The sequence below is a fragment of the Aythya ferina genome (genome assembly GCF_964211825.1).
Source record: "Aythya ferina genome assembly, chromosome: 14".
NCBI lineage: Eukaryota > Metazoa > Chordata > Aves > Anseriformes > Anatidae > Aythya > Aythya ferina.
The window spans coordinates 5,664,593-5,687,700 of NC_140312.1; the positions used below are offsets into that span (position 1 = coordinate 5,664,593).

The 23,108-nt window shown below is 53.2% G+C and overlaps 1 protein-coding gene across 2 annotated transcripts in view; it reads right to left on the bottom strand.

Annotated features, from left to right (window-relative positions):
* Positions 1-23,108, bottom strand: part of FLT4 (fms related receptor tyrosine kinase 4) — a 56,257-nt gene that overhangs the window by 7,255 nt on the left and 25,894 nt on the right. For both annotated transcript variants that reach the window (XM_084535616.1, XM_084535615.1), the window contains exons 4-26: positions 19,136-19,248; positions 18,098-18,260; positions 17,663-17,802; positions 16,952-17,120; positions 16,127-16,244; positions 15,339-15,490; positions 14,426-14,588; positions 12,486-12,630; positions 9,755-9,863; positions 8,685-9,044; positions 8,357-8,503; positions 7,563-7,694; positions 7,145-7,251; positions 6,853-6,988; positions 5,947-6,051; positions 4,350-4,463; positions 4,031-4,119; positions 3,592-3,739; positions 2,942-3,036; positions 2,331-2,453; positions 1,879-1,990; positions 1,412-1,511; positions 894-999 (exon numbers count right to left, since the gene is read on the bottom strand). In XM_084535616.1, coding sequence (XP_084391742.1) covers positions 894-999; positions 1,412-1,511; positions 1,879-1,990; positions 2,331-2,453; positions 2,942-3,036; positions 3,592-3,739; positions 4,031-4,119; positions 4,350-4,463; positions 5,947-6,051; positions 6,853-6,988; positions 7,145-7,251; positions 7,563-7,694; positions 8,357-8,503; positions 8,685-9,044; positions 9,755-9,863; positions 12,486-12,630; positions 14,426-14,588; positions 15,339-15,490; positions 16,127-16,244; positions 16,952-17,120; positions 17,663-17,802; positions 18,098-18,260; positions 19,136-19,248 — 3,146 coding nt within the window. The remainder of the gene's footprint in view (positions 1-893; positions 1,000-1,411; positions 1,512-1,878; positions 1,991-2,330; positions 2,454-2,941; positions 3,037-3,591; positions 3,740-4,030; positions 4,120-4,349; positions 4,464-5,946; positions 6,052-6,852; positions 6,989-7,144; positions 7,252-7,562; positions 7,695-8,356; positions 8,504-8,684; positions 9,045-9,754; positions 9,864-12,485; positions 12,631-14,425; positions 14,589-15,338; positions 15,491-16,126; positions 16,245-16,951; positions 17,121-17,662; positions 17,803-18,097; positions 18,261-19,135; positions 19,249-23,108) is intronic.

Sequence of the window (23,108 nt, forward strand, 5' to 3'; positions counted from 1 at the left end):
AAGGGGAGGCCTTTCCTGCTAGAAAGGGCTCTACAAACAGAAACTATCAGAGCTGGGAAAGAACATGCCTATTTTATGTCTTTTTTTTTTTTCCTCTCAGACAAAATATCTGCCTGGAGATTTCTGTGCCCACTGAGTTATGTGGCTGTGAGTGTTGCAGGTCCACGGAGGCGTGTGTGTGAGCAGGAAAACAACACAGTCCGCGGGCACCTAAACTTCTCCAGCCTACATGGACAAAGCACCGTGACTTAGTCATGCCTGTGCTGGGATCCAGTGCTGAAAGGCTAAAATCAGAGGGGCAGGATAGGTCAGTACTCGTTTTTAAGCATTTAGCTCTCATCTTCAGATAACTTCTGATAACATCAAGAAAAAGTTAATAGCAGAGCTGCACATTCCTTGCAGTTAAAAGTGCTGGTGAGTTACTGCATGGCAGTGATTAGTAATAGTTTCAGAGAACTGTGGATATCTGACTGCTGTAATGGAACAGTTGTTTAGTTCACATGGCCCTGACATTTAGATCTGAAGATAGAGTTTCAGAAACCTTGGTGAAGTCCCGGTTTTCATTATGCAGTCATGTGGGAGGCAGGAGTGCCAGGGCCTTGAGTCAGCTGAAAAATTTCAAATAATCATCTGGGGATTAGGATGGAAATGCTGGAATGACGACTGAGAGGGCACACGCCCTGCAAGGAGTGGGGCTATTTTAGGATTCAGTGAGAAGGCTACTGCAGAAATCCTGTCTCCAGTACCCCTGGGGGACAGACTTGTCTGATCCGGGAAACACTGCCTCATCCCCTGGCCTATGCAAAGGCTTTGCATCGTCTGGGGCGTCAGAGGAGGGCACAGTGGGGAAGCTAGCTGTTTGGAGCTGTACGGGGACACAGAGAGATTTTCACCTGCTGGACGTTTTCCTGAAGAAGGTTCCCCAGGATCTCCACGAGGTCAGAGAAAGTTGGTCTCTCCTTGGGATCACCGTGCCAGCAGCTCAGCATGATACGGTAACTGCCGAGAAGAAACACTGGTCTTACACCACAGAAATCCCCTCCTACCCAGCCCCGCAGCTCCTACCCATGTGGTGCCTGCTGGCACAGTGTGTTCTTGCAGTGTGAAGAAAAGCTTGGTACCCAGCACATTTTGTGCCATGGACGTACAGGAAGGGGGCTGCAACGGGGCTGCATCATTTTGTGTTGAATATAACAAACTCAGGCAGAGCCAGATACCATCCGGACAAAGTACATTGTCCGCTTACAGAACCATCCCAGTGCGTGTATGCAAAGGATCTGGTGTTCCTAGATAGCTCTGTCCTGCATTCAAACCCAGGAGAGAAGGAGATATGGGCTCAAACCCTGGCTGAAAGGTCTCTGCATCCCACAAAGGGGCCTACTCTGCCCTATCCATGGGGTGTCTGACTCACATTTCTGCTGTGGCGTACTCTGGGGCTCTCATCCTGGTACCATCTTTGAGCCTCTGGCAGAACTCCTCGTTGATCTGGACTCCAGGGTACGGAGATGCCCCTAAAGGAGGTTTGAAGAGCGGTGAGAAGCGGGAACATGAAGCGTGCCAGCAGAAAACAGTCCGTGTCCTGAGACTGCCCTTCCTCCCAAAACACACGGGAGCTGTGGTCACTTCTCATGCACAGCCCATGTCTTTGATGCTGCTTGAGACAGGCCCCTCTGCCTCAGCGGGGAGGAGGCTGCCTCCCGTCACCCTGTTCACAGTTATGACCTTCATATTTCATTTGCCCACACTGATGTCTTCCCCATCACTCCTCAGACATGCTGCAGAGTGCCAGAGGCTCCTGCACAGACTGACCCACCAAGGTGCTATGTGGGAGGAAGGTCCTGCCTCCCTCAGCAGCACGTGGCCCTCATTAGCACTCACCTAGCGAGAAGATCTCCCAGAGAAGGACCCCAAAGGACCAGACGTCACTCTGGGTAGTGTAGACCTTGTCGAAGATACTTTCTGGAGCCATCCACTTCAGGGGGAGGCGGGCCTGCAGGAGGGAGACAAGGGGCACAATTGCTCATTCAGGAACCAGATCCAATAGCCCTGAGCCTCCCTCCATGGAGGACTGGAGGCTTATTTAGGCCAGAGGGAGGGAAGAAGACACTGAAAGAGTACAAAGATTGAATAATGCTGGAGGGCTGAGGGGCAGAAGGAAAGAGACAGAAGTCTGGTGGTGGTGGAGGGCTGTACCTCCATCACCGGGCCAATGGTCCCTGGTCCCAGCCACACAAGTGGTTCCACTTCTCCCTTTTTATCTTTTCCTCAGTTTATTCTATCCCCAGAGTAGTTTATGAACACCTCAGAAGAGGTATAGTAATGGCACTCACACTGCCCTTCCTGACATAATCAGGGTCCTTGTAGATGTCCCGGGCCAGGCCAAAGTCGCAGATCTTTACCACGTTGTTCTCTGACAGCAGGATATTGCGAGCTGCCAGGTCTCTGTGGATGCACTGAAGGCACACAAAGAAAAAGGGGCAAAATCAGAGGGACAGGAACCACCATCATAAAGAGCAAAGCACCCCCCACCCCTATCCTTCCCTTGCCAGCCTGAGCTGTAATAGGGGAATAGAGGAAACAGGGAGGTGCTCCAGACAAAAAAAAATTAAAATGAGATAATTAAGGAGAAAATGAAATGCAAGAGGACTAAGTTCCCATCTCTGCACTGCCTGAGACTTCTTGAGGGGCATGAGGCAGATCACTGAATCTTTCTGTTTGTCCCTTATAAAGTGGCTGCAGGCAGTCCCCCTGAGTGCAAGGCTTTGCACAGACAAATCACAAAACAAGTTCACACCGCAATACTAGAGACTGGGACACAGCCTGTCAAAGAGCCTGGCTGTTCATGGGAGAGGCTCTGTGATTACAGGGACAGACCTCACCAGGCCTCTTCTAGTCAGGCATGCACAAAAGAAGAAAGGAGCAGGGGAAATGCTGAGCTCACCTTTCGGGATGCCAGGAACTCCATGCCACGTGCTACCTGGAAGCTGTAGCAGATCAGGTCTTCCATAGTCAAGGGACTTTGCCACAAGTCATCCACTGCCCAGGAACACAAGAAAATGGTTAGACAGTGAGTGGTCTCTTGTCCTCCTTGCCCCTCTCCAGGACTGCAGGATACAAATAGCCCCTGCTGAGATACAGCTAGTGCTTGGTGCTAACTGGAGAAAGTGGCTCCCATCTAGGATTTTCTGCCTAGGTGGCAGAAAGCACACAGCAGGAACCTGTTCAAGTGTGAGGAGAATGAGTCCAACTTCCAGAATACTTCAGTAAAATATCTGGAAGGGACTTTGAAGGTCAGCTCATCATTCCTGCCCTAGGTAGGACCCACTGAGGAAACCCTTCAATTCTTCTTTCTTTAGGGTAAAGAAAAAATTTTAAGTGACTTAATCCTCCCTTTAGGGTTTCCAAAGACACAACAGGTGAATATAATAGCCCTGTTCAGGGAATTGACACACAATAGTGGAGTGATTGGCGTTGAAGCTGGGTCCCAGCTGCCCACTGTTTTGCTCTCCCCATTCCCAAGTTAGGCAAGTCTGGCATTTCCTTGGTGAGGAAATACTAGGTGAGGAGCCACTGCCAAGGCAGGGGTATTACCTTCCTGGATCGGCTGTGCTGTCTGGCTCTTGTGCATCAGAAAGCGGTTGAAGATAGCACTGTCACTAGTCCTGGAACGACTCCTCCTGTCTGCTCTCACTGCCTCCACGATGGACTGGACCTGAATACGCAGCCTGGGAGACTTCTCCTAGCAAGAAGACCAAAACAAAAACCTCAGCAGGCAACACACACTGCAGTCCCTGCACTCACGAGCTACACATCCTGCTTTTAGGCTGTAACTCTGGTCTGGAAGCACCCATTCCCCACTTCAGACAGAAATTTCTTCCCTGATGTTACCCATGAGCCAACATCACTGTGTAAAGTTGACCTGCTGCTAGACAGTGGGTGTCTTTGTCTCATTGTCGGGTTAATTTCCTGGCTGCATGTCTTCCTTCCCTAGCCATGGAACAAGTCCCTAGGGACAAAGGAGGTTACTTACCCTGTAAGGACTGAACCCTTCCCGCTTGGTCCGCAGGTAGTTGGAGAGGTTGCCATACTTGCAGAACTCAACAATAACCATGAGAGGACCTGAGGAGAAGAAATCAAATGTCAGAAAGAGGCAAGGACTTGGAATGGTAAGAATTTGCCCCGATTCACATTATATGCAGTGCTGCTATGCTGCAGCAACAAGGCTAAGCGCACACCTACACACTGATAACGTCCCCACATGTCCCTGCAGTCACTCTTGTGGCCAGCAGAAATGGCACGGGGGACAAGCACTGATCTCTGGGAGCAGCCTGTCACCCTGGGATATTTACCATTGGGTTTGGTGCAGGCACCCAGCAAATTCACCACGTTGAGGTGATTCCCGATGTGAATGAGGATCTTCAGCTCTGACATCAGTGCCTTGTGCTCACTTGCAGTAGCTCCCTCTGGAAACACACAAACCATGTCATGATGATGCCTCCTTGCAGCTTTTTTTGCACCCTTTCTTAGCACGGCTTTAATGTGAGCCTTGCTGGGGAGGTTGTGACCCCAAAGCCTTGGTACGTTTTGTTATTGCATGTTTCCAAATGAAATGGCAGAGCCTCCCAGGATCCCTGCTGTAATGCACAGGGTGCATCCTGCAGGTGCAGGGACCCAAGCAAACACAACCTGCGTCCAACAGTTTTTTCCTTATGATAGTTGTGCAGGAAAAAAGATTACTCGAGGCTTACATACAGACGCACATTTTTGAATCTCTGCCCTTTTAGCCTCCAAGCAGAGATAACAAGCTATAAAACAGTTTTAAGGAAAATTAGAAACAAAAAGACATTTGAGTCTTTTGATCGTGACTGAAGATAGGAGCTGCCTCAGAAGATCTTTTTTATAATTCCTCTCCAACAGCAAACAGCAGCATTGTGCCCCTGCCAGCCCTCTGTACTGCATTTTCTCTCTGACTGCCTAATTTGCTACAATTCTTGCTTATCTGTTTTACTCTAAAGGTGCATTCTCTGGTTTTGTGTGCATTTTTCATACTTCTCTGCCTTCCCCACATGCATTTTGCCTTACTTGGGAGTTTGCAATTTTAGTTTGAGATAGAGAAGCATCCTCCTGAGCTGCAGCTGATGGGCCAGGTAAGAGCCATGACTCAAAGGATTGTAAAAAACCTTGTAAGGCCAAGCTTTGCTCTTGCAATTTTCATGCAGATCACCTGTCCACCAGCAGTGGTAAGTGCTGCCGAGACAAGCCACATTTCAGTTTCTATGTACAGGCCAGTGCTGACTGGGGACTGCCTTGATATTTTGTTGGTTGCCAAATCACAGGATAATGTTCTGGATGCCTGTTTGAAAGTGCGGCTTAAAATCTCACTGTGGATTGAGCAAGCTTTGGATGCAAAACCAATTCAACCCTCCTAAGCTCCGGAGCTGTAGTGTGCTTTACCCAGCTCTGAACCTGGCCCATAAACATGAAATACAGGAATGTTTTGAGGAAGGCAATTAGGAGCAACATTTTCTTTGGTGACCTGCCAGAGAGGGGCTCTGGGTTCTTGTTCTTCCTTTGAGACAGATCTTACCCTTTGCCTTTGCAGACAGTTAACTTTCCTTGAAAGCTGAGTTCCCCAGGTCCCTGCTGTCTGCTCCACCACTTGCCTCCCAGTGCAGCTGAGTGGGGCTAAAGCATTCACAAGGGAAGGCCAAGAGGATCAAATGCATAGAGGCCAAGAAGCCATAAATTAAAAGACTGGCTCCAGCTCCTCTCCCCTAGCTCAGCGCTAGCTCAGGCAGAAGCACCCAGGAGTGCTTAAGGGAGATAAGGCATTTGTTAAGGCCCTGGAAAATGTTTTATGCAAAAGTCAGTCATTTACAAGGTAGGCTGTCTCTGGCACCCTTTATATCCACAAGGACTATGCATTCTGCTTTGCTGTCCGCATACCTTTCAGCATTTTGACTGCTACGGTCTCACAGCTGTTACTTTTATTGATTCCAAATGCTGATGCTTCCACCACCTTCCCAAACGCACCATGACCCAGGACTTTACCTATGGGCAAAGAGAGAGGCAGTGTGAAAGAAGGCAGGTGCAGCACATGGAGAATGGGACGAAAAAACAAAAAACCCTACAGGAAACCATGGGATGAAGAAAGAAAAAGGGTTATAAAGGAAAAGGAAGGAGTGCAACATATGCCCTTTCCAGGTGGCTGCTTGCTTTGGTGGTGAGAATAAGAGAGAGGATGAGGGGAGGAACTGAGACAGAGCTGGCATGGACAAAGTGGAGGAAGGAAATGGCCCTGCAGAAGCGAGAGGCTGCTTGTTGCCCTCAAATGGGCTGTGTGGGAAAGGTAACTGTGACACCTTGCAGCAGAACAGCCAGGGCTAACGTCACTGCTCAGTGCATCAAAGGCAGTCTGCAGCCCTTTTAACCCTCCCAGACAGAGGGAAGGGACTGCAGGTGGGTGTCTCAGCACGAAGAGGATAATGGCTGGGTTCCTGGGCCTGAACTCAGGGTACCTCCTGTGCCAGGCTGCTGTGCCCTGATCGCCAGCTGGAGAACATAGGGGTGTGATTTAAAGCATGCACAGAGGTCTCATGGTCTCAGAGATGCCTGTGTGGCTATGCTGGGAGAGTCTGGGCTTACAGTTGGCTCAGATCTACCCAAAGTCAGATCCAAAGAGATTTTCTCAGGCACAACTGGGCTTCAGGGACAGTACGGAGAAGAAAACAAGAAGCCTGAGGCAGAGAGGAGGCGTTAATTACATAGAATTGTGTGAGAAACCTGGAGGGTGAGTTCGAAGGGCTGGTGGGAAGCCCTGGGTGCAGGATGCAGTGATGGGGCTCAGCTCACCTAGGCGCAGGCGGTCTCGTGGGAATTCCCACTTGCTGGAGTCATAGGGCAGGTACTCGCACTGCTCCTCCAAGGGCACCTCGCCGGGGTCCATGATGATGGAGAGGTAGCCAGTCTTGATGTCTGCATGGGCAGGCTGTGGGGATCAGCCAACACAGCGGGTGAGGAGATGCCTCCTTTGCCTGCCTCAACCTGCTGTCGCCTGGCAAAGGCCATTCTCTGTCCCTTCTCTGTCCTCGTCTTTACTACGGCCCTTACGTGCCCCAGGACAGAGACAGCCACAACCACGTACCCTTTTGATGTTACAGAAGATGAGGATAAGGAGGATCCAGAAGAAAACAGCGATGACCCCAGTCCCGATCAGGATGACAATCTCCACATTGGTCCTGTCATCAGAGCCTGTGGGACGGGAGTGAATTGCAGATTCAGAGATGCCTGTTCCCTGCCCCAGCTCGGCTGTCCCATTCTTTAGGATGTGGAGAGACCAGGGAGGTGTGTTTCCCCTAATGCTAAGCCTGTCTGAGCAGGCTGACTTTGAGAAGAGCAGAGTAGCCTGACACTTCCCAAGCTAAATATTCCCCGGACTACAGATGCTCTAAGGGACTTTTATTGTCCCCCTGCTGCCTGGTATCTCAGGGAAGAGGCATGGGACCTTAGACACGCTCCTGTCAGATGGTTTCATCCCCAGGGGGTGTTGTGGCTGCTGGTACCTTCTACGGAGACACTGGCCGAGGAGTTCACACAGCCCTTGGCGTTGCAGACGCTGCAGAGGTAGAGCCCAGCATCCTCCTCCCTCACCCTCTGGATGCTCAGCCGCTGGTTGAAGTCTGCCAGGTCGATCCCTGTAAGGCATGGAGGGTTATGGTGGTCACTCACAGGAAAGGGAGATTTGTACATGAACTCATTCAGACTGAAAATAAAGCTTCTATTTTTTGGCTGTTTTATTTCAGATAGCAGAAGGAAATCACGCCAGCTGGCAGAGGATCTCCTCTGGGGCCTTACAGACCAAAAACTACCCTAGAGGGGCCTTCCTCAGGCAGTGTATGGAGGGAACGAAACCCCTACAGACAATGCTGGATGGCAACAGTGCTCAGGCCATCCAGATGGTGTGTCAAGCTCTGCTTCACCTCCAGGGCCTGCTCCTTTCCCTCTGCAATGCGCCTGAATACCTCCCATGTTCCCTCCATGGGTTATGGGTTGGTCTCCGCCTTAGCAGAGATGCCCAGAACTGAGCTGAGCATAAGAAGAAAAATGATGCATCTCCCTTTGCTCTCCACCTGAACGTACACGTGCACAGACAGTGCTGAGCCAGGCCCTAGGGCAAAGACTCAGGCAGCGAGCATGCATCAAACCAGGGCAGAACACGATTAAAACCAGAGCTCAGACAATTCAGAGAACCGGGTGCCTTTGCCTGGGCACAGCAGCTCCCAGAACCCAGCAGTGCTGAGCTCTCTGGCCACCAGCCATGATGCCCTGCCTTTGGTTCATCCCCACCTCACTGTACCTGACACTTCTTCCACCAGCTTCTCGTCTTTGTACCAGCTGATGTCAGGAACGTGGTTGCCGTCCACCTTGCAGCGCATCTCTATGGAGTCGCTGACATTCACCCAAATGTCTGTCAGGTTCTGCTTGAGGCGGGGGATCTCCAGGGCTGGAGGAGCAGCACAAAGAGGAGGGGAAAACGGGAAACTGGTTGATCAAAAGAATTCATCGTGGGTTTTGGGTGTCTAACCCCTGCGTGCACAGCTTCTCCCAGGGATGAACTGAGAAGCTGACTGCAGCAAGAGCTCCAGCTCTCCTCCATCACTCCCACCCGTCCTGCTGGCCCTCACCCTGCACAGAGATGTACTTCTTGTGGCAGTGCTTCTCCCGGGTCTTGCGGTTCTGCACCTCACACACGTAGTCTCCCTCCTCGCCCAGGGAGATGTTGGGGATGGTGAGCAGCAAGGTCGCGTCGTTGGAGTCAGGCTGAAAGCGCAGCTCCCCTTGCATCTTGGTGGCATAGTGGTGGACGTTCTTGCAGTCCAGCACGAGGGGATTGCCCTCCTCATCGTGGAGCTTGGAGAGGTTCAGCCGATACCACTGCAGGTTCTCATAGGTGTAGTTGTCTGCGTTGCAGCTCAGCTGTAGGTCCTGTCCCTCTATGGGCTCTTCTGAGGGCTGGGATTCAATCTCGAACCCATCTGGAATAGCTTTCGGGAAGGAAATGAACATGTGGATGAGTTTTCTTGGCTCAACTACCAGGCACATTTAATTTGTCTCCTTGGGCTCAGCTGTCTAAGACCCTGCTGTCCTCAGTGGTTGCAGGTATTCACCTGCCTCCACAAAGGCTGCTGACAGCACGGGTACTGCCTATGAGGCTTCTGGGGTCTCTCTAGACAGGCCTGAAGATAAACCCCTGCCCACTGCTGTGCTCCTGCTGGGTTCCCTGTTCCCAGCAGGCACGACCAGGCTCCTGCCAGCACAGGGTACTGCTGGCAGGAAGCTTATGTGGCCCCATATGGGCCAAGACCCCAGCCCATGCTGCTGGGCTCCAGCTCCTACAAGCTTGGCTTTCTCCCACCACCAAAATCCTGTGGGGACCGTGCCAAGGGCTGGGGCCAGAAGGACCCTGCCTGGGAGTGGTTCTGGCAGTGCCACTAGAGGATGCTCTCGGACCAGGCACATCCCTTAGCCATAGCCACACCGGCTCATCTCCAGATCTGATTGCGTTATCTGCTGCCAGGGCTCCAAGCTTTTGCTACTTGGCAGAGCTGTGGGGCACCCCTACTCTCCTGCTGCCTTCCTGGTGGCTGTGTGAGGTGCTACGTGTGAAGGAGAGGATCTGGCAGGTTGAGGGACCTGCCTGTTCCAGGCAGAGAGCCCAGCCGACACGTGTGGAGGAGACATCTGTGGTACTCACTGGTCACGTAGAAGTAGATCAGTCGCTCGTCCCGACCCACTTTGTTAGAGGCGATGCACTTGTACATGGCTGAGACGTTGGCCTCCTGGATGGCCAGTTTGCTGACTGTCTGGTGGGGGAAGAGAGCATCAGAAGAAGTTAGGAAGGATGAAGGGGAAGAGAAAAGTAGGATCAGCGCTGCTCTCTGGCAGACAGCAAAACACACAAGAAGCCTGGCCCCAGAGGGCAGCTGTACCTGGAAAAGGGTTAAGCAAAAATAGGCTTTTGTGTATTTCAAGCCTCATCTTCTGGCTCTAGCAACAGCAGTGTGGTTTTATCCCCAGTTTCTGCTCCTTTTCACAGAGCCCAGCCAGGGTGGATGCACCTCCATGGGAGCAAACTGCTTGCTATGCCCCTCTGGTCACCACAGGGACAAGCCTGTGCCCAGTATGGGAGACATGAACAAGATGAGGGGATGGCTAAGCTCCTGCCAACCTTTCTGACAGTGGGGAGAAAGGGAAGGGACACAGGGACCGATTCCCTGAGCCCTCTGCAGTTGGTTAGGTGACTGCTCAGGGTCCCACAGAGCTCGGTGGGATTTACAGGTACTTACAGACCCGTTAATCCTCCTTTTATCCATAAGTGGAAATCAGCCCTCTGGAAGCATCCCAGCTCTCACCACTTCAGGAAGAGCTATCAACCGTTTACATTCCAAGTGTGTATAGACGCAATCCTAAAAGCTTCCTCATCTGTCCTTCCAGCAAGACATGAGTAAGGCTGGGCAAACAGCCTGGCTGCTGTCCTGGGAGCTCGGTCCCAGGAGATGCTGCCTCCAAAGGAGCCAGGAAAGGCAGAGGGGGAGGAGGGCGGCTCTCCTCCTCCCGGCTCACACTGCACACATGTGAGCTGCCAAGTGTGTTACAAGCACTCCCCTTAGAGGAGATCTGCAGTTTGAAGCACAGGTTTCTCCTTCTCTCCCCCTCCCCCCAGTTAAATTACAAGGTAATTACATGCAATGATCCCTCTAACGAGACAATGCTTAAAATGCAAAAGATTTAGTTCCTATAGGGAAAGTGCTTTGTCTTTACTATTCACCCCATACACTTCGGAAGGGATTTTAATTCTGAGTGGCAATATATTAGCTTGTGTAAATCAGAAGGAGCAGACATTCACTCCGTGCATATTCATTACAGCTCAACTGACCTTATTACTAGCACTTTTGTACGCTGCCTTTTCTGTTTCCTGGGAATATTCACTACAGCTGAAGTGACCCTACTGGTGGCACTTCTGAGAGCAGCCTTTAATGCTTGGGGATTTTCCCTCTAATGGGTACCGTTACATTTAAGCTGGGTTTGTCTGCATTTGACATCATCCTGCCATCCAGAGTGCACGGCCATGCACTGCACGCATGGTGGCTCATTGTGGCCTTTATGGGCAGAATAAAAACCAGAGGAAGATGGTAAAAGAAGACAGTCAGAAAAGAGGAGGAGAGGGAGAGAAAGGAGCTCTGGGGATATACTGGAAGAGCTCTCCTCTCCTGAAGCTCTTGCATGTCCCTGGTCTGCACAACCTGAGTGGGATCTGCAGGGCGGTTAGCACCTAACAGACAGGGAATGAGGACACTGCTGTGGAACAGGAGGAAGAGGGAAAAAAAAAAAAAAGAGGGAAAATGAACGTGGGAAACAGCAAAAGGTCTAGAGAGACAGAAGAACCAAGATGAGAGTCACACTGGGAGGGGGACACAAGGCCATCTCACCCAGGAGCTCCCCCGGCACCCCTGCTCCCTTCCCTGGGGGAGGCTGATCGCTGCCTTTCCCTTCGGCTGCTCTGGGAGGAGCAGCGTCTGCCCCTGCCACCCTTTTGGCAGAGTGACGAACTCCCGGCCAGGCCGGGGAACGGGAAGTGCCTTTGGAGGTGTGTAGGAAAACAGGAAGTGACTTTCGGAAACGGGGGCCCATTTGTTTGTTCTGCATCCCTCTGTGAGCAGCCGGTGCCCGACACCAGCGGGAACAGGAACCCTGCCGCGGCGCGGGGCACAGACCTGACACTTGCGGCTACCAGAGGGACAGAAAGAAAGAGGCAGCGAGCACTGTCCAGCTGTTTGCAGGTCACACACTGCAACGAGGGAGAGATGTTCCTTCCAGAGAGGAAACTGTGTGATGGAGAAGCGGGATCTGCAGGGCACGCGTGTGCTCTCCCCCTCACAAACCTGCTGCGGGTGGACGCCAGCATCTCCATGCCACCCTCACCCCACGAGGAAGGGGGCAGCTAGATGAAATGCCCTCCAGACACAGGGATGTTCCCAAGGCCAGAGATTTCCTCGTCAATGTGTGGCTCCTGCTCTCCCTTCCCAGTTTCACAGGCTGCTCTTTGGGTTTGACTCTCCCAAAACAGCTCCAGCAGGAGGACTCAGAAATGCCCCCGGGAGCCCCCTCAGCCTCACCCCAATGCCCAGTGATCGGTGTGATCTCTCCTCTGCAGTCAGCCCCAGTGGGAGCCCCTCTGGACGCAGGGAAATTTCTCAGAGACGACAGCTCTCCCTCGCCCTGGGGCTGCCTGGTACCGCAGAGCTCCAGAGCCGGGAATAGCTGCTTCTGGTTTACTTTAGCAGCAGAGGTGTGAAGCACTCCCCAAATCCATCTCTGCCAGGTTCATTTCCAGGCCACTTTTGCGGGCTGATAGCGATGGACACCACCGAGGCTGCCTGACTCCTGCTCCCTGCTCTAGGATGGGGCTGGGGCTGCGGCCTCACCTTGTTCCGTCCCTCCACGAACTCCACCCAGGTGTCGATGCTCTCGATGGGGTTTACTGCGTCCTGCTGCGACACATCTTTCCAGTCCTTGCACTCGGGCATCCGGTCTCGCTGGTGGCGTCTTGCTGCCCGGTGCCTGCTGTTGCTAATCCAGCAGCCAGGGAGGAACAGGAGAAAGAGAAGAGAAATGGAGAGAGGGTCAGCTGTGAAGAAGGCAACAAAAATATCTTTGTGTCTGAGAACCAATGCTCCTATTCTCCGACTGCAAAATTTCCTGGGTCTCTTTTAGTGTGCTTTATAAGAGCGCTCTGCCATCACTAGTGAGGCAAACTTTATCTACAGATACGAAAATTGAAGCATGAACCAGATGTTGGTGTCCCAGGCAGTGTCTTTACCCTCAGGCCGGTGGTTTCATAATCCTCTGCTAAGGATGGAGATAGGAAGGAGAGAAAACTGTCTGTGTGTGCCTGGGGCAGTTCCTGGTGCCACTTAGCTCAAAAAAGAGACTTGAGGCCTGGCTGGGACTGTGAGTCAGGGATGTCACAGCCTGGCTGGGTGCTGGCCTGGAGAGCAGAGTATGCAGCACCTGAAAGTGCACCTGCTACCCCTGATCCCACAAAACTGGGAGGGAAACATCCCAAGGAGAGATGCTGCTGGCATTTCCCGGGGACGTGGTGATAGCTCTTTGGGGCTGAGGCAGGCAAGCAGGGAAAAGAGCCCAAATCTGTCAAAGCCCCAAGATGCTGCAGCTTGTAGGGAACTTCTGAAATGCAGGTGGAGCAGGGAGACGGGAGGGTCTGCCCAAAATCCAGGGAGGAAGGTGAGGAGGGAAAGGGCTCGCAGTGGCAGGGAGGCAGGGGGGAGCTGAACACCCAGGAGCAGGGGCAAGGGCGCGTTGTTGGCAGTGCCGGCGGAGCGCTCAGCGGGGCGAGCACACCGGTGAGTTGTGTAAACAACAGGAAGCCAGAAAGAAGCCTCCTGCATCCTCTGGAGCTAAGCTAGGCAGAAACACGGCGGCCTTGGGAGACACTGCTCATAACTCATGGGCCCCTCTGCTTCCTGACAGGGCCACGGTGCGCTCGCATGCAATGGAGAGCACTCCGGTGTCCCTGGCTCGACAACAGCCTGCACGGGGCTGCAGGACCCGGCTTCCTCCAGGCAACCTGGTGTCCTCTGCCCTGACTGCTCTGGCTACAACTCTCCGGCATTCATTTTCCCTCTTCCTGCAAGGCCACAGCTAAAAAATACCACTGCAGCCCTGCCTCGTGCTGCCCCCGCTTCCTGGGGAACAGGCAGCAGGCATGCACCCTTCCTGCCTATCCAGTGGTGTTGCTGGCACCACCACCCTCCGGACAAAATGCCTGGCAGCTGGCAGAGAGCTGGCACTTCCCCTGTATTCTGAACTCTTACAGACCAAAAAAACACAGGGACCTGAGGGCAGGAATGGGGCAAGCCCCGGCTGCTGTCTCAGGGGCTCACCAAGGGGCTGTGACCATTTCTCCTACAATCTGCCTCAGTTTCCCCATTCACACAGCCCTTGGCAGACGGCCTGAGGGGGCTACAAGCTTTGCCACCAGCCAGTGGGTGTTACTGCAGGTGCTGTGAGGTGTGGCTGGGCAATGGACATCCCCTGCCGGACACAGATAGCTGAGAGGGCAGGGGAAGCTGCGGAAACACTTGGTGCCTGGGACCAGCCAGGCTGGGCAGAAGTCCCACGGGCAGCACAGCAAGCAGCTCTGCTGTGATCCATTCCACCTCTCTATGGGGCAAGTGGGTGTATGGCACTCCGAGCCACCAGCTGCTGCTATCCTGCTCTCACCACATCACGGCTGGAAGGACAAGAGTGAGATGGGGTCTGGGATGCAGCCAGGGTCACAGGGAGCACAGAACTGGTGCTGGTGGCCTGGCAGGATGCGGGTGCTGGGAGAAATGGCACTTACAGGCTGCGTCGAGAGAACATCCGACAGGGCATCCACGGCCTCCACTGCCACTGGATCACCTCCGGTGCCGGGATGCCATAGACCGTGCAGGTGAGGGCCTGGGAGCTCCTCCGGGAGTAGATGCTTGGGGAAGAGGCTTCCTTCTCGTGGATGCGTGGAGGCACTGCAAGCAGAGGGACACAGTGAGGGGCCCCGGGCTCAGCTGCTGCATCCCCAGGCTGGGCACAGCCCTCCCCTGCCTATAGAGAGACCAGGCACTAAAGGACTGCGGCTCTCAGGGCAGCTCCTGAGGAGCTCAGACCTGTAAGGCAGAGTGGGTTATACTTAGGCAGATTCAAATGATGGCATTTCTCCTTCCTCTGCGGGGTGTGACTGTCTGGATACTGCAGCACTCCCAGTGCTGCCTAGCAGCCCCCAGCACAAGGTTACAGAGCCTGCTGGAGACAAATCCCCAAGCAGCAGCGCCCTTCTACTGCTTCTTGTGCTGGCCCCTGATTCCTGCATGACAGCAACCAATTTCCACCAGAGAAAAGCTCCCCAGGAGCCACGGGACACCCAGGGAAACTGTTCCAGCTGCAGGTTCCACGTGGGTTGCAGCTGCCCTGCTCTCAAGTCCCCATCAGTTAGGATCACCTTCAGCAGCAGCCCCAGCCGCCGTTGGGAAATGCCCTGAGCAAGGACATACCCTGCCCAGAGCAATGCAGCCGGGAACAAAACTGCAGTGTCCTGATTTCCACTCCTGTGCTGCATCACCCAGGCCACAAGGAAGCAGCCCTGCTGTAAACAGAGCATCCCTCCGATGATGTAGGTACCGACTGCTTTAGCAAAGCAGCAGGGACTTGGTCTCGGAGCACCCCAAGGGCCAGGGCCATGGGCTCAACGCTCTCCCCCTGGCCCCAGCCCCCTCCCTTACCGTTGACAATTAACTGGAGGCTGATGTGCTTCTCCAGCCCTGCCAGCCTGTTCCTCAGAACCAGCGTGTATGTCCCAGCGTGCTGCTCCGACACATCCTTGATCTGCATTGAAGATTGAGATTGCTTGGGAATTAGCTTCCCGTCCTTGTACCTGCGGGGAGGCAGAGACAAAATGCAGCCACGGAGAGGAAGTGTCCCACCGGCAGCCAGGCAGGGGCTTGCTGGTCCCCACCAAAGCACGGTCCTCTCTCGAGGGTCCTCTGGGCCTTCCTCAGACCTGAGTTACAGGTCTGCACATTGTCCTTTGTGGATGTGTGTGAGGTTGGCAGTGTTGTGACTTGGCCTCAAGCAGGGCCCAAAAAAGCTCCCAGCTAGCTCTGGAGGAAGCGCAGCGTGATGCAGGACACAACATGCCTCTGTCTCGCTCCTCTGGGCAGCTGTGATTCCTGCTGCAGGGGCATGAGGGGGCAGCTCCTGTGGGAGCTCCATTTGGCCTCTCCAGACAGCAGAGAGCTGCCAAGCCAGGCCAATACCTTTGCTGCTTCTCCCCCATATCTCGCATCCTCACCCTCAAGCTGTGCTGCTGAGAGCCAGGGCAAGCGAGCCATGGGGAAATACCCCAGGAACATGGGCAGCCCCTCCATGGGTGGAAAAAGGTGACATTTAGGACAACCTTGGCCTCAGAGAGACCTAGCAAGGAGGCCAGGCTAGGATTTCCTACTGGGCAGGGGGAAGGAGAAGAGAAGAGGAGAGGAGAAGGTGTCTTGGGCCAAGAAAGGTGCGTTACCACTGGAAGTCTGGTGGAGGGTAAGCCACAACTTTCACGGGCAGCTTCACAGCTTCGTCTCCTGCAGTGGCTTCTATCACTGGGCCCTTCCTCCACTCCACGTTGATGAAGGGCTTTTCTGCAAGAGAAGAGGCAAGTATGGAGGAGGAAGCACAAAGACTCAGGCTGTCACCAAGCTGTGTGCTTCCCACAGGATCAAACAGCAAGGACCAAGGCCAGCTGGGGCACTGTCGCAGCACAGGCAGAACCGACTTTTGCTGCTGTGATGAGGAAGTCAAAATAACTGAAATCTGCTATAGTTCCCTCTTCCCAATTCCTGTTCCCAGCAGAGCCCTCGTTCCTGGAGCAGAAGGGGACAGAGGGATGGGTGCCAGGCAGGGCTGCCAGGACAACACTGCAGCTTCAGCAGCTGACGAGCTGCCTCTGCCCCTCTGATGGAAACCATCAGGGCTGCAGGGAGGCTGGGCTGACCCCGACTTTTCCACTGCCAGGAGCAGGCTGCCCAGTGCTGATGGTGCCTTGTGTGCCTGGAGGTCACATCATGCCTTCCCACTATCATTTGGGCCAATTTGATGTTTGCATTTCTCCCTCTATCACCACACTGGGGCATCTTGCTGAGTGTGAGTGTGCTCCCAGTGCGGTGCTGCAGCGCAGAAGGGCTGAGGAACTGGGAGAAGGCTGGGTCTCACTAAAGCAGAGTGGGATGGAAATGCAGGAGCCCCACTACTAAGCACTGGGTCAAGCCTTTCCTAAGAGATATGGGGATTACTCTGCCTGCAGCTTGGCTCTGGCCGTGGCTCTGCGAGGGAGCAGAAGGCAGCTTACCGTGCACAATGACATCGGTGCTCTCCTCCAGCATCTGGGCACCGTTGGTGGCAGTGCACGTGTACTTGCCCAGGTCCTGCTGGCTGACATTGTGGAGGGTGAGGATGCTGGAGAGCTCTGTGTGCGTCTGCAGGGACCGGCGCTCCGGCTCTATCACTGCTCGCTGTGTCTGGTGGGAGATTGCAGAGAACAGGGTGTGAAAGATATCAAAGGGTTAGGGTTGTGCAGGTGGGATCCTCATAAATGCCTTTCTTTCTGTCCAGTGTTTGCCTCTCCCCAGGAAGGCATCTCCACCACTGACTGCAGACGGGAAGGCAGTGAGCCCTGTGTGACTGACTGACCAAGGCTGGGTAGGAGTTTAGCACAGGTTTTGCTCTGGTCTGCAGCCAGGAGCTAGGTTGGAGCCATGTAAGTATGTGAACACCAAAATGCCCTTGGGGAAATCCCTTGTTTCACGGTTCACAAGAGCCAAACTGCCACAGAGTGAAAACACAGGGGGAAGGGATCCCCTTGCAGGCTCTTGGTAAACCTGGGCTGTGAGGCTAGAATAGCTCCTTTCAAGCCAAGGATGCTTGGTTTGTATATACACTGGTGGAAATGAAGCCAGTATTTGCCCTGCCAATGATGCCAAGGAGAACAGTGAGTGTGCAGGATGGGACAACTCAGAGGGAAGTGTTTCAGTGCATGGGGAGCTGCTCTGTCTGCCAGTACCTGTTTGCCAGGGTAAGTCCACTGGAAGCGGACACCAGAGTTGAACTCGGCCCACACTGTGCAGTTCAAGACCAGCTTCTCTCCCACGAGCAGCTCCATGGCTTTCTTGGGGTACAGCTGGATGTCGTACAGTTCACTCCCTGATGCAGAAGAGGCAAGGAAAAGACATTTCTGATCTATTCATTCTCTGAAGTTGGGATCTTCTCAGAAAAGCAGTACAAAACAGAAAAGCAACCTGAGAATCTGCAGCTCGGACTGTGCAGTTACAGGAGGCTTGGGCGTGAACTTGTGCTGCTGAGTGTATCTCAGCATGGCACACAGCAGAGGAGATATAAGCACACTGCAGAGTCTATGGAGCTAGACAGGGCCGTAACAACCCCATGAACTACACCAGAGGACTGCAGACTGTCCCCCTGCACTTCCCCAAACCTTCACCTGCTATGTGGATGATGAAGAAGTTGGATTTGAAGACCTTCTTGTCGATGACAGTCTCACACTGGACGAACAAGGAGTCCCTGATCAAGTGAGTGGGTACCTGCACACCTTTCTTGTTGTCCCAGAAAACGCTTTTCCTGTCGGGGTGGATGAGGGAATTTTGCTGGAAAAAACAACACGTTTGCCAAGTGAAATGAAAGGGTAACAACATTCCCACCCCACCTCTTTCATGCTGGCTAACACCTCTCTTTGGTGGAGCGAAATTATGCAGCATCACGCTACTCTGGCCTCCTGCTCTCTCCCCCAGAGGGTTTGTCATCTAGGAATTGCAGCCTCCCCTAAACCCCAAGCGGCTGTATCCTGCACTGCGAGCCTCCCCATCCGTGGAGAGGGCCAGAAACTTCCAGGAATGGAAACTGATAGTGATAGCTAAGGAAGCTGGTGCTGATGTCCCAAACATCAGCCCAATTGGGATGAGGGCTGACCTTGGGTAGTGTCCTTCCCGGGCAAGGGAAAGGCCCCTGGCCCCCGGAGTGTCCCTGGAGGCCTTTGTACAATAGTAACACTCATCCTGGAAGGATGTATTTGCATTGTAAAAAAAGAAAAAAAAAAAAAAAAAGAAAAAAAAAAGGTATAAGCAAGCTGATAATAGAGTTGTTTTTAGTCAACAGCCCCAGAGAGCTGCAGCCTCCTCCCCATGGGGATGCTGACCACCTAGAGGGTTTGCAGATCAGAGAGACCAGAGCAAAGAGGCGATGCTATGGGATTAAAACAAAGTCTTGTTTTGTTTCGTAGAGCTCCAGGGAAGAGGAGCACGGTTGGCAGGAAACCCACAGGATCTGCCCAAGGGAACTGGACAACACTGCTTCAACCAGCAAATAAAACGAGGAAGCCAGTGGCTTGTACTTTCCATGGAAAATGTATCCCATGCATTTTCCATTCCTGGCAGTGCCTGTCCTGCTTCCACTCAGGCAATTAAAAATGCACAACAAATGCGATGCATGTCAGTCCCCAGCCTCCCACTAAAGGAGCTCTCACCGAGATCAGAGTGACGTTAAGGTCTGGGATGGACACCAGGCACGGTACCCAAGTGTTCTCCTTCTTGCTGATGAGGAGCGTTTCCGGCTTGTTGATAAATGGCTGTTCGTAATCTAAAAGACATAAGGAAAAGAAAACTAAAAAGAGGCAGGAGAAGAAGTGGGAAGAGGGAGGAACCAGAAGAATAGGAGGCTTGCTGGCTTTCTTTGACGCAGCATGAGCTTGCCAGGGGGAGTGGTGCTGAGCGGGTCAGCCCCATCTGCGATGTGCAACAGCCAGCAGAGACACCCTGAATGCAAGGGGAGCAGCCTGGGGGGGTGCCTGGGCTGGCCAATTCCCCCACACCAAACACTGGAGCGAAACACTGGTGGAGTGGCACTTCTGTGCCATTTGGGCAGTGCTGGAAACAACCTCCCCTTTCCTGGTCCCTTTGAGGTCTCTGCCTGGGTCTGACCCTTTGTGAAAGCGGCGGTGCTCAGCGCCTGCCCAGCTGGTCCTGTGCATGGCCCCGTGCTGGGGCTGTGCCGCCCTGGCGCGGCGGCAGGCAGCGCGACCTTCCAGGGCGAGGAAGTGATCCGCAGCTAAATGGTATGCAGATGTCATCCTGCAGCCATCCCGGCCGGCAGATAAACAGATGAGCTGAGATTTCCAGGGCTGCCACCCCGCTGCCTCCTAACTGCAGCAAGCACAAATATTGACAGGAAGAGCCAAACCGCCCGAATTAATCAGCAAAGTGACTTGGAGAGTCCAGGGGCATCACACTGAACTCCTCCACGTGGAGCCAGCACCGAGAAGGAATGTGTTTGGAGAGGGGTCTGTCCTGTCCTGCTCAACACGTTGCCTCTGTGGGGCTCATTGTGCCAGGCACCAGCTAGACACAGAGCACCAAGAGCTGGCAAGCCAACAGGGCAGCACAGAACACTGACCCTGTTTTGGGTTCTTCCTTGCTGGAAAGAACTGGTGGAACCAAGATGCAAAAGACATTTCTATCCTAAGCTGTGTCCAGACAGAGGGTCAGAAGGGTGAGGCTTGTCTTGTAGTACCTCACCTGTCTGGCAGTGCTTTTCTTTAAAAATTATATTTCACTTTGAAGGGTTTTCTACTCTTTGGACCCTCCCACACAGGGCACAGCAGCAGCAGCAGCCCCTGAGGTTGACTAAGCGGGATGAAGACAAAATTGGAAGAGAGAGTGAATTACAAGAGTGCTTGGTGTCCCCTGGCAGTGCCTCACTGATGGATGATTTCTTCTGAAATAGCAGCCCCCGCCTGCCCACTTCGACAGGGACACGTGCATCAAGGGATGCTCTGAACGCAGACTGCTCCCTGGTGCCTCTGATGCCTGCTCTGGGCAGCATCTTTCCTCTGTAAGAGTCACGTCTGTGGAAGCATCCACCCAGCATGTGGTCATGTCTGGCTTCGTTAAAGGAAACCATCCCCTGGGTGAGGGGGGGTCCATAAGGATGCGGTGGGTCCCCACCTGGGAGATCAAAGATGAAAGCAGTGATCCCCGTTTGGGGATTCTGCTGCTCAAGTCACATTAGGTCCAACTCAATCCAACCCAGTGCTCCCACTGGTAAGTGCATAAAGGAATTTATTTCATTTTTTGGTCTATAAAACCGCTGCTTCAGTCATAGTCAGGCTGTAAAAACCTGCTCTGGGTGAAACGTGCTTTTCTACAGCTTAGGGGAAACAAACCACACACAGGAAACGTGTTGGTCAGCTCTTAGTGAAAATATGGGTGCCCACAGAATCCTTATCTTTGTTTCCTGGGGTTTTGTACTAGCACAGAATTGCTGTCTTCTGAAATCACAGATTTGTTTCAAAGTGTGAACATGTTCCTCATTCCCCTCGCAAGCTCTGGGCACGTGAGAGGGAGGAGGCACACAGCTGCCAGAGGTGAGAGGCTCTGAGGTCCCCTCCAAGCTCAGAGGGTAGCCAAGAACTGACTGATTTACTGGGCAGGTCCTGCTGCCAACAAGCTCATGATTCATGCACTACCTCCCCTTCTGATCACATCCCATATTTTCTATAAGGCTGTCTTAATGGGTCGGATGGGAACAATTTAGCGTCGTCTTCATTAATATATGCTAAGCCTCATGAGATGGGGGCTGTACGTATCCTATTCCACCCTGATGAGGCATTCGGTATGGTTACAGCACTATCTGTAGGTGTAATAAAATCCACACCTAACCAGACATGTGGGAAATGAGACATGAGTTCACTTGAAAACTGAGTTGCAGGTAACATACAGAAGAGCCCATGTTTCCAGCCAAACTCAGATATTTTGCTCCTGGCAATTTCACCAAGCTCTTAACATGAGAAATGAGGCTGGTGGATAAACCCGAGGTCTGATCGTGCTGTCTCCGAACATCCCCAACACTTACATCAGCCCTTCCAAACTCTCCAGGGACAGTTTCACATTGCAGCCCAGTTCAGCAGGAACAGGCAGGGTTTTATCTGGATGCTCTGCACTGGCTACGGTTACCATATGCCTGGGTTTTCCTGGACATGTCACTTCTCCTGCCTGGGACGTCTGTCCAGGCGGATCCTGAGGTTTCCTGGATGTTTGATAGCCATAACAGGGCACAGCCTGATCGGAATGAGCGTGAGCATGTGTTTTGTAGCCATGTGCAAAGCAACACTGGGAGGTGTTGGCTGGATCTGCTGCACAAATGCTGTCCACAGGCGCCCTGTGAGTCCCATGCACCCTGACAGCATGGGATTTATTGCCCCTAAGCTACATCGTACATGCACACTTGCTGTTCTCTGGTAAACAGGAGAACCATTACTGAGCTGTGGATGAGGCTGGAGGTGAGAAAAGGTGGACAAGGGGACAAAGAAAGTGGCATTTGTAGGATTGCACATCCACACCTGACTTGAAACACATGGAGATTCAAAATCCAATTTTTTTAGAAGGGAAATCCACATGCATTCAAAAATCAGGGTCTTGCAAAAGCACACCCTGCATGCAAGCCTGTTAGGTTGTACTTATTTTCGTACACACACCTAAGCAGCTCTCTGCCTCCATCCTGATGCAATGCCCAAGAGCATCTGAACGCCCCTGTCCGACTCACAGATGTCTCCTCACAACATTCCTGGGACCCAGGGAAGCTCTGTCCTGTTCTAGGATTGGTAGCAGAGCCCCCAGTAAGACGAAGCAATTGCCCAAACAGACTCCAATTCCCGTCCAGCAGCTGCCCAGCTTTTTCTGTTGTGCCCCTACGTTTTTCTGTGCATAGTTGCAGAGGCAAATTTGGCTTTGCCCTGGGACTTCTGAAAAATGCATCTTGTGTGTCATGACCTGCCTGGCTCGTGACAACTGCACCAACTAATAAATGGGGGCGGAAAGAGAAATAGCTCGGCCAACTGTTTCCAGGGGACAGTGCTCATTTATCTTTCTGGAGTGTGCTGCAAGCAGTGGGGGAGACAGCGAAGGGGGAGCCCCTGGGGTACACAGGGAAGCCGAGAATCGGCCCCGCAGCCCCTTGCTGAGCTGAGGTCCGGGCTCCAAGCTTGGCAGAGAGCCCTCCTCCTCAAAAACACATCTCTTAACCCTGTCTACACAAGGCAGCTCCTGTGCAGACGAAATGGAGAGGAGCGTGTGCGGCTGCCATAGGGGAGCAGCTCCAGGGCCATTCCAGCTCGGGGACAGGAGGAGGCTGCACACAGCGAGTTTGTGCTGCTCCTCCTCTCAGTCTCAGCTTTATGGAGCATTATCATCCCTAGCCCCGTTCTGCCTCTAGCATCTCTGAGAGCCCCCAGCTGCCCAGAAGCTAACTCTTGTGCTTTTTTTAGCGGCAGAGCGTCTCTGAGGCCTGGCTCTCGCTCCTTAAATTCCTGCATTCCAGCCTGGCTGGAGTGATGCCCCCAGGCCGGGACATAATTGAATCCCAGGCGCTGCTGCCATCCCCCAGAAGTGGACGGATATTGCTTTCTCCTCAGCGCGAGGAGCCAGCCCTTGGCCCCTTCCCCA